The 10,427-nt window shown below is 36.5% G+C and overlaps 1 protein-coding gene across 1 annotated transcript; it reads left to right on the forward strand.

Annotated features, from left to right (window-relative positions):
• The first annotated feature begins 3,033 nt into the window (after positions 1 to 3,033).
• Positions 3,034 to 10,427, forward strand: LOC106519590 (CD209 antigen-like protein E). The gene is made up of 6 exons (XM_014011324.1): positions 3,034 to 3,190; positions 6,303 to 6,431; positions 6,550 to 6,711; positions 7,796 to 7,953; positions 8,941 to 9,056; positions 10,043 to 10,427. Exons 1-6 carry the CDS (start codon positions 3,097 to 3,099, stop codon positions 10,212 to 10,214), a joined length of 831 nt encoding a protein of 276 aa, XP_013866778.1. The 5' UTR covers positions 3,034 to 3,096; the 3' UTR covers positions 10,215 to 10,427.

The following is a 10,427-nucleotide window of genomic DNA, read 5'->3' on the forward strand; positions in this document are numbered from 1 at the left end:
AGTTTCAGTCATGATCCAGCAGCTACAGAACCTTCTCACTAACTTTTATTTATTTATTTATTTATTTATTTATTTATTTATTTATTTAAACTACAGATATTTTTGTTGTTTAGCTCTGATGAAGGGCTATCCATCGGGCCCACCAATGAGGTCCCCACCTCCCCACCCCTTCCGGACCCCCACCCAAAACAATAAATCTTTTCTGGTGAGTTCTGAGTTCTGGTGCATTGGTGCTTTGCGGATGTGTGGAGGTCACATATGCTACCGTGGTATCTAGTTTTATGTATCTGTGTTCAAAGAGTTTTCTGTCAAAACCACAAAAGCATGTCAACATTTATTTATTATTATTTGTCTCAAATATATATTTTTATCATATAAAGAAGAATGGGAAGAARTGAAGGTGGTAAACAGGAAAAATGATTCCTTTTTGTTTGTACTGTGCAACTTTTTTTTTACCACTGAACCTTAAAGAGTCTATCAAATGTGATTTATCATCTCGAATGTTTGAGCTGAAACAGTGCAACACATCTGAAAGAGTTTGATTCTCACTCCTGCACCCGAAACGGCTTTTATTATTTCTCCTCTTTTAGAGTTCCCATAGGCTTCAGACAGTAGATTTATTGGATTAACAGTTTTCATTCCTCGTCCCTGTAGACAAACCTTTCACTCTCACAATCCACAATGTCACCTTTAACCCCCAATGTGGCTTAGATTTAAGTTCCAAGAAAGGAAGGTCTCCCCCTGAAAGGAGCAGAGGATTAGGTGAGGGAACAGAGACCGGCAGCCAYAGAAAGAAGCAGTGAAGGTGGTGACGCAGGGTAGCGTAAGGAGGATTTGGCAGCCGTGCAAAACAGACAGCGGGCATGGAAACCTGACGACAACCAGATTGAAGCTAAACGTTTGATTTAAGCTCTTTGGCTGGAGCTGGATGTGTCTATTTCAAGAAAAAGAATGTTTAATCTAGACKCTCTAATGCTCACGTGACTTCAGGTGGAGTCAGCTGGAGGATGAGGTGAACACGTGAGGAGAAGCAACTTCTGCAGGACTGCAGTTAGAAATATGAGTGGTTTTTGTGTGCATGCAAGTCTTCCTGTGTTTGTAAGGCAGAAGTTTCCCTTGCATACAACCATTGTGAGTAATGGTCACAATTAAAGGACTTTCAATGAAAAATATATTTTTATTTTAAATGTAAAAGTAGTTTAAGAAACGTTCACTTACTTTGGGAAAAATTAGCTTCCTTTGATTTTTTTTCCAGCATGAACAGTTAGGTTGAGCCCACAACAAAACAAACAGAAGATCAGGGAAAATTTATCTTCAGAACTGAACACATTCAGGAACATTTATTCTGACACATTTCAAAAAATGTAACAAATTACTATGTTTCTAACCAATTTCTCACATTACTGATTTTCACCTAAATGTTGACTGTCACAAATGACAGCTTGTGCATCCGGACATGTGAATAAAACCATATAAAAGGTTTAACGTCTGTGCACTGATTCTTCTCATAGACCACTGATGGGACATTTTTGGTTGTTTTTTTCCAGATCACAATAAAAATCAGCTCTGGAGCCTTTGATTCATCCATTCAGCTCAGGTGTTTTTCTGTGGAGTTTGTTTCCCTCTGCAGGATAGAGGAGGAAAAACCATCAAACCGATCCTCATGAAAAAACATCAAATAAAACGGTTATTACTGTATAACCCTTACATGCAAAGTGGGTATCATATTGTTTATTTATTTATTTATTTATTTATTTATTTATTTATTTATTTATTTATTTATTTATTTATTTATTTATTGGTGGTTATCACAGAAATGGCTGCACCTTTCAACATGAAATTTGGCAGGAATGTAGATGAGTCCAACTTACACTGTACCAGCCAATGGTTTTATGATAGACCCCATATTTGAGGAGGGGGATCCATCTAAACAGGGGGTGTCTGGACATTCAAAAATGCTTATAACTCAAGAACTATTAAACATTGGAGCTTCAGGTTTTTATTGTTTAACTCTGATGAAGGACCATCCATATGTCTGAATTAACATTTCATTGCATTGKATGTTTAATGACAGTTCTTATGTAAGTGATAAGTTTGAAACAGTCACAGGAACAGGAGGATCCAAAGTTCCCCAGCAGAACAAACATTCCCATAATGCACCCTGGTGTCCTGCTTCTGTAGGTGCAACAATTATCACCAATAAGTTCTTTCTGTTTGGTTGGACACGTTGGATCAGAACTCCCTCCCCGTGTTCAGGACTTTATTTTTAACGGTTCACTGGTGTTCTGTTGTTGACAGGACCTCCTGACTCCTGCAGGCCGAAAATATTTCAACAACGAAAACCGCAGCTGTGGAAATACTGTGACCCAGCTGTGCAGCTGTCAGTAATTTAGTCCCTGATAGAAGTGCTGATTTATTTAAAGAGACTATTTATTCTTCTTAAAACATTAAGATTAAGAACTGATCATCATTTTATTTAATACGTTACACAAATAAACAGGTCCTGTTTTATTTTAAAAATGTGTTTTCATTCTGCTGTCAGTTAGAAAGTGATTTTATTTTATGAGCACAAATGAAATCAAATGCTAAATCTAATGTTAAAATACATTTCTGATAGAATTACCATAAGAAGTACTAATATTTCTGTGTTTTTACATTCAGGGTTTAAATAAAAATTGGAGCCAGTTATTCAAACATCATTTTCTGAGTATTTGGTGACATGAAGAGCAGAATTTTTACTCTTTTTTCTGAACAAAATGGACAAGTTAATCAGAATAAATAATTCAAAAAGTTTTTTAAAATTGTTTGTTTGGTTTTTGTTGTTGAAATGTAACTTTTAAGTCACTTTCTCTTGTGTAATTTAGGGCTTCTTTAAATCTCATAGCTGATTTGCATCCATTTAAACTGAAATCTGTTAGTTTAACTAAATAAAAGCAACCTATAAAAGACTTTTATTGTGAAAGTCCTGCAGGAACATTTAATGTGCTCCCTGATGTTTAACTTTACTGGAAAACATTTGTTTATAGTGAGAGAGAGGAGGAGGAAAGTTCTCTCACTCTTTCCTGACAGCAGTTTTTAGTTTGTTTAGGAGGCGAGATGTCGACCACCGGGACCACCCCTGACCGGATGTACTCCAAACTGATAGATGATGGCTGTCAGGATGACTTCAGGRCAGATGTGCAGCACAACGGTAAGAACCTACACCAAGTTTGACATTTTTAATCCAGCCTGTTTGAGAGTCAAACCAGTTTTTTCTGTATCAGACCTCTAAAAATAAAATCACACTGCTGCTCCTGTGCTAACTTTATTTTTTTAAAATATTTCAAACCTATTTTTTTATAAAAATAAATTGTTCAGGTTTCTTGTTTTGCATTCAGAAGTCTAAATTTACTTTTTTTTCTCAAACAAAAAATGCTAATTGTGAAAAAAAGAATGCACCGAAACAGAATAAAAATGTTTGCTGGTAGTCGATGAATTATTTTAAAGCAGATGATGTAACAGATAAAAACAATTTAAAAACTTTTAAATTTGTATCCATTACAGGGTGAATTAGATTTAAATGTGGGTTTAACAAACTTTTTTCTAAATATCTACACAAACACAGATTGTGAAAGAGGTAGGAGTTAACAGGAGTCCAGTTCTTCCAGTCATTTTTCTTGTCGCTACACATTCCTTCTGCAACTTTACAGTCATTCTTAGTTCTTAAGTTGTTGTTTTTTCTTTAGTTTTCTGTAATTCCTGATTACAAAATAAAACTAAAAGATGTCAAACTCCAGTCTACAACCACCGACTTGTTTGTTGCATGCTTCAGTGCACCACAGCCTGACTTCCTTTAAATCTCTGGGCAGCTGATGATTGTGATTCTGACTGGATGTGACAGCCATGCGTGCAAACACTCACACTGTTATGGAAAAACAAGTTTAACTGCAGGTCCTTGGAGGTGTCCTGATTTAACGTTGGTTTATTGTCACGCTGCCCTCTCAGTGATACAGACTCCCAGTTATGATCTGTCTTTATCTGCATTTTTTGTTTTATTTTATTTGTTGTTTAAATTGCAGATCAGTTGCTTGATCTGTCCTCTCTTTTTGAAGTTATGTAAGACATTTCTTTTGTAATAAGTTGATAAAAATCAACAAGCTGTATTTCAGTCTCTCTTATCTTTTTACTGTGGCACACATGGTTTGAATTTAGGATTTCTGATGATAAAGACATGCATGTTTTTAGACTGTGGGAGGAAAACAGATTACTCAGATAAAACCCACACATGCACAGAAAGAATATGCAAACCTCCAGTGTCTTTGTGCTGTGAGGTAACAAACAGGAGCAGCTTCTGTTCTTACTTTCTGATTTATAAACACAAGTGATAAGTTTTGTCCTTCAAATACAACCAGTCAAATAAAACATTTTTTTATATTTTAGAAATTTGGCATACAGACAATTTTACCTGTTTTATCATGTAACTGACATATTTTCTTCTTAATTTGGCTTCAACTAAAGTGAAGCAAGAAGTGACATCAAAGGGGAACTCTTCAAGAAAGAAAACTCCATTTTTGTTCAATGAAATATTATTTAAACTCTGACTTTGCTTCATTTTTCTCTGATAAAGACTCAAAATAACCTAAAAAATACATTAAACTCATCTGTCTGTGTCCACATTCAGACATTCCCCTTTGACATCACTTCCTGTTACTTTACATGCAAATATCTCAACGACTTTTCACCTCAGCAGCGTAAAATTTCTTTTTCAACATGCTATCAGTATAATCTTTCCAAAAATTGATTAACACTTATTACAAAATTTGATGTCACAGGCACTTTAAAGTTTTACTCACTAACATTTTTATGTAAAACTCAGACACTGGTCAGGCCAGCACTGTAAATAAAAACCTGTTTTTAATGTCTTGTCTGGTAAAACAAAGGTTAAATGATAGCACAGCACTAAGGTCAGAACAAAAATAAACTTCCCTGTCTTTGGCCTCAAAATTAAACTCTGTTTTCGATGGACCAAACTTAACATTTCTCACAGAGGAGGTAATGTCACGGCTTGTTTAATATCCTCGTTGAGGTTGTTTCGTGAATGGAGAGGCTCAGTTTGAACAGAAATGCAATCTGTTAGTGGGTGTGAGCACTTGGGACCAATTTTTAAAACATAAAAACAGCAAATGTAAAAAAGACATCATCTAACGGCACCCCAGTGATTAAAGTCAGATGTTTAGGCTGACTGGAGTTCATTAAACAGTTTATTTTAGGAATATTTCAGAAAAATGGAACTTGTTTTATATAAAAAAGTGAAAAAAAACCTTTTCAATAATGAAATGTTAGTTTCATCTAACTGTTAGTTWCTCTGAAGGAGCACATCTGCACGCACCAGCAAATGAAACAGAAATCAGAAATTGTTTCTTTCTCCCTTAAATGACTCACATTGACCTCCTCCTGTGTTTGTTATAGAAATAAAGCAAACGGTCGTGTTGAGCAACTTGAGTTTTCACAAGARCACGTTCAAAGTTCAGATCTCGTGGATGAAATCTGAACCATTTCATATGCAAATGATGTCATACATATCGTAGCAGATTTAATACATCATTATGTAATATTTGCAGACTGCCAGTTTGYATTTGTTTGTCTCCATTTTTTCTGTGCTCACATCAATATACTGTTATTATTCCCACATATGACACWWWKRMMMMWWWKAMMMMWWAWKRMCMKGRGKKSMAWYRWWMMRRAAAAAAAWTYMRGKWYCSGKTYSRWWMYTTWRKYYYMMKRWTYMAWWMYTTTYMAAWMMAAAAAAGTCCATGCCCTTGTAAKTTATTAAAATTAATTATAAACATTTGTGTAACCTCAAAAGTCCAGTTTTTAAATTAAATSTTGCAGAAACAGCAAGTTTTTTCATGGAGCTGYGCTCAACAACRCAGCCTAGGYGGAGTAGTCRAACACAGATCCACAGATCCWTCAACACAGAGCATCTTCAGAAGACAAGTTGATCAAATAAATGTTAAAAATCTRTATTGYTCCATACRWACTGAGCCTAAAGCACTGAATGGTTTGAWACAGATACATGWRTTTTAYATGAYACATACAGGACAGMTGACCWGAGACAGAAGCTTCTGACTAAGTTTGCCACAAATGACCTTCATCTCTTAGTAAAGCTAAGATATAAAGTTCATCTAAAAATCTGCTAGAAGTGAAAACAGCTGTTTGTTGTTGGCCAGATGTTTGTGTTTGATTACATCAGGTTGAATAATCAGTTTAAATGACACACGATAGTTTTATGGCTTCTCAAATCAAACTAACATCACCTCCAGATTATCCGGTGCTCTCTGAAAGATTCCCCTCCAGAATGAGCGGTCCGGGTCCGTACCGCTTCGCCACCATCTGCCTGGCTGCGCTCTGCGCCGTGCTGCTGATCTCCGTCATAGCTGTCACCGCTCACTGTGAGTATTACCATCCCCTTCTCACCACRGATTACCTTTTAGAGTCTTTGGCACCTTCAAGTAATGCTACCTTCATTACTTAAAGAATCGCATCTGTTTTCTTCAACGTYACCTTCAGATAAGAACAAACCTCAGGGCGGTGGCGAGTCAACCACAGAGATGCAGAAGGGGAATTTAAACAGCTCAGACCTCATCAAGAAGCTACAGGAGGAGAATAAAGGTCTGCACAAAAGGGTGGATGAGCTGAGGGCCAAYCTGACTGCTCTCATCAACAAAAATGGTATGTTTATACACACCACTGTGTTCTCTGTCCAACAAAATCATTAATAATCAGAATGTTACATCAAATATAAACTTCTTCATAATGTTTACTCTGTTTGTAGTGGAACAATGGATTGGTTAAAATCTTATCTAACTGGCAGGAAGCAGTGTGTTAGAGTAAWCCACACACTGTCTTCCCATAAAGTCTGTGTCATGGGAGTACCACATGGCTCCATTTTAGAAMCTCTGTTTTTTAGTCTGTATATCAATGATCTTCCATCGGTGTGTGACACTAAAATTATCATGCATGCAGATAAAACTGATTTATTCACTCATAGAATAAATGCTGAAGAAGTGGCCTTGAGATTAGCAGAAGAATTGAAGGGCATCAATAAACAGTTGTAAAAATCTAGTCTTGCTTTAAATAGAGGAAATACACTTGCARTGTTTTTACAAATAGAAGAAAAATGATAAATTATCTAGATATTTATATTGATGGGGAAAAAATAAAAATGTTGATGAATTTACCTATTTAGGTGTGACTTTGGATCTAACTATAACCTTAAAAAATATGCATTTTTTTTGCTATAACCTGGCACCATTGCATCTCTCCTTTTAATAGTTAATGAAATGTTGCACGTTGTCTCTGTATAGAAAAATAAATTGAAACTTTAGTGCTTTAATAAAAGTCAAAAATAGCATTTGTTGGAATCTCTAAAACTGTGCTGATCAAACATAAGAACAAACTGTGTGTTTCTGTATTTAGTGGAACAAATGAGTGAAAAGCCACTGGCAAGCAGCTTATTTAGAAACACATCTTATTTCTTGTTGCTGCAACACAGGAAAATAACTGAAAACAGGTCACCCGTTTGGATATTTGGGATGTTCTATTTAGCTAAGCTCAAAAAGACAGTTCATGGAGTTCATTAAGACCCCATTTATAACAAAATAATAAGGTATTTTTCAACTTTAAAACAAAAAACTTTGCATTTCCATGAGGGAATGTCATTACATGTTAATTTCTGGCTCCGACAAATACAAAAAGCTAACTTTTATTGTCTCTCTCTTTTGTCAATGGTTCTTATGGATCAAACCGTCACCAGAAGGAACAAAGGCACCTATTGTGTGCCCCWCGGACTGGCACCTGTTCAACAACAGCTGCTACCTCATCTCCAGAAATACAAGAAACTGGCAAGGAAGTCAGGACTACTGCAAGACTGTRGGAGCTCACCTGGCCATAATCCTAACAGCTGAGGAGCAGGTGAGACACGATGRCAGCAGCTGTAAAGCTGCAACTTTCATGTTATTCTAAATTCTTTATGATGCTCTGAACAGAGATCAGAGCTGTGTCTGTGTGTGGGGAGGAGGGTGTTGTTTCTGGTGATATTTGGGGGCAAGTCTCAGAATTCTAGCACTACTAGAAAAGGTGGACCCCACAACTCACCAAAAAACTTTGGGTCCTGCAAAGGTAGGTAAACAAGGATGTGTGTGTATGTGTGTGTGTGTGCGTGCGTGCGTGCGTGCGTGCGTGCGTGCGTGCGTGCGTGCGTGCGTGCGTGCGTGCGTGTGTGTGTGTGTGTGTGTGTTGTAATATGTTGTTTTTGTAGCATCCGGTCCATTGGCACATGCATGTTACTCCATCATCTGAGCCAGCATCTTTCGATGATTCATTTTGATTTCTGGCTTCCCTAAAGTTCAGAACGTRCTGACACCATGATGTTCTTTGTTGTTCAATGGTTCTATATCACTGAGGTCTTTCCCCAAACTGCACTTTAATGACTTGTTTGAGTTAAATATGATACAACTAACTTTATTTTACAAGACTGTAAATACCTTTAAGTTAAATAAACATTAAAAGATCTTTTAAAGGGGACRAACAAAATATTTCTGCACCACTTAGAAAATGTAATCCCCTCTCTCAAACCGGAGTGGATTGGTCTGGAAGCAGGAGGGAGGCGGGGCTTGAACATCTTAAAGGAASAGTAACAAAAGGAGCTGCTTTGAGGCACACAGCAGAAAATGGGAGAATGAGGAGCTGGTGAAGTTAGAATAAGAATGAATTCAGACCAAATCATTGTAGTTCCACTTTATAAAGCCCCTGACTGAATGATTTAAATATGAAAAGAAAGTAAAAGCATGATTTGTCTACTTTAATGTTGACTAACTGTTCGTGTTTTTTATCGATCTTCACTGAATCACACAGTACATACATAAAGCAAGATTTTTCTTCTCTTTTTTCTACTTTCAGACCTTTTTGTGGGATCTTCTGCCCAGAGGACACTGGAACTGCTACTGGTTTGGAATCACTGATGGAGAAACAGAAGATGTTTGGAAGTGGATCGATGGCAGTCCTCTGGTTGGAGGGTGGGTTTCTGCTTTTCACATCCTGGTCAGAAGCAGAACTGTTAGGCTGCTATGAATCCAGACTAACATTAAATTATTGACGCTAATCGAATGAATGCTAATGCGGCTGCCACTAATCTATTGAACAAATATTCTGCATTCAGCTTTTAATACTAAAACTTGATTAAACTAACTGTTTTGTATATAAAAAAAGAGTGTGTGGACTCTGACAGAAGTTAACTTGTTCAGTTCTTTCTGCTCACTTTGGTCAACAAACACTTGCCAACACTGTTTAACTGTCCTCTCACACATATTTGTTCAAGGTTTTTTCAGTGTTTGACCTCCTTTACTGTTTGATTCAAGAACAATAAAAAAACAAGGTCAATATAAAAACAATCTCAAACCCAGTGTGAAGGAAGCTCTTGTTAATTTTGTGTCATAAACACACACTTGGTGTATTTCTCAGCATYAAAGACTCAATATTTCTAACTAAAATCACAAACTTCCTTTGCAGAAGTGCAGTTCAAACTTGTTTTTATGATTTTGTTGAAAACTGTAGTTCTGATCAACATRAAAGCTGTAAAAACAAAGAAGTCCTGCCTGAAATATTTTGTTCTTTGAAGTTATTTATTTTTCTGTTTTGTCAGAAACACAGTTGCTCCACTTGTTCCACTTCTGCTTTGAACAAAATTAACGTTCTTCTTTCTTTCTATTATTTATTTTCCATCTTTTGCTTACTGAACATATTTTCCTGATGATCACCGGATTTCTCTTCCTCATTTTGTAAAAACATTAGTGACTCATTGTTTTTGTTAATATTTTTTGCCCCTTGAACCTTCTCTTCCTCCTTTCTTTTCCTTTTTTTTTGTTCTCGTGTGCTGACCTTCAGATTTATCATTTTTTCACATTTGAAACTTTCTTCAGCACTTTGATCTGAAGGATTTAATTAAAAAATGTGTCACAGATGTAAACTGTGTCTGATTGTCTTTGCCTTTCTCTAACTGTAGTTTCTGGGAGCCGAATGAGCCCAACAACCACATCAACGAGGACTGYGGTTACATCGTGAAAACCGAGGTGCTGGAGCGAGTGGCGACACAGAGCTGGTACGACGCTCCCTGCCACATGTATTTACCTTTCATCTGTGAGATGGAGATGGGCTCCAGCACGACATCGCACTGAGACGCCATCAATGACGAAACAAACAAAACAAACAGGAATTTAGTCAAGTTAAAGGATTCATGAAAGTTTTCAAAACTTGTTGATTTCAAAACATCTCATTGCATCGAGTATCGTTGTTGATTTGATCGGAAACAGCTGATTTAATAATCAAAGTTTACTGTTGAAACATAATCATCAAAACCAGAAGAATAAACATAAAGATATGTTTTAATG

The sequence above is a fragment of the Austrofundulus limnaeus genome, unplaced genomic scaffold (assembly GCF_001266775.1).
Source record: "Austrofundulus limnaeus strain Quisiro unplaced genomic scaffold, Austrofundulus_limnaeus-1.0 Scaffold79, whole genome shotgun sequence".
In the NCBI taxonomy this organism is placed as follows: Eukaryota; Metazoa; Chordata; class Actinopteri; order Cyprinodontiformes; family Rivulidae; genus Austrofundulus; species Austrofundulus limnaeus.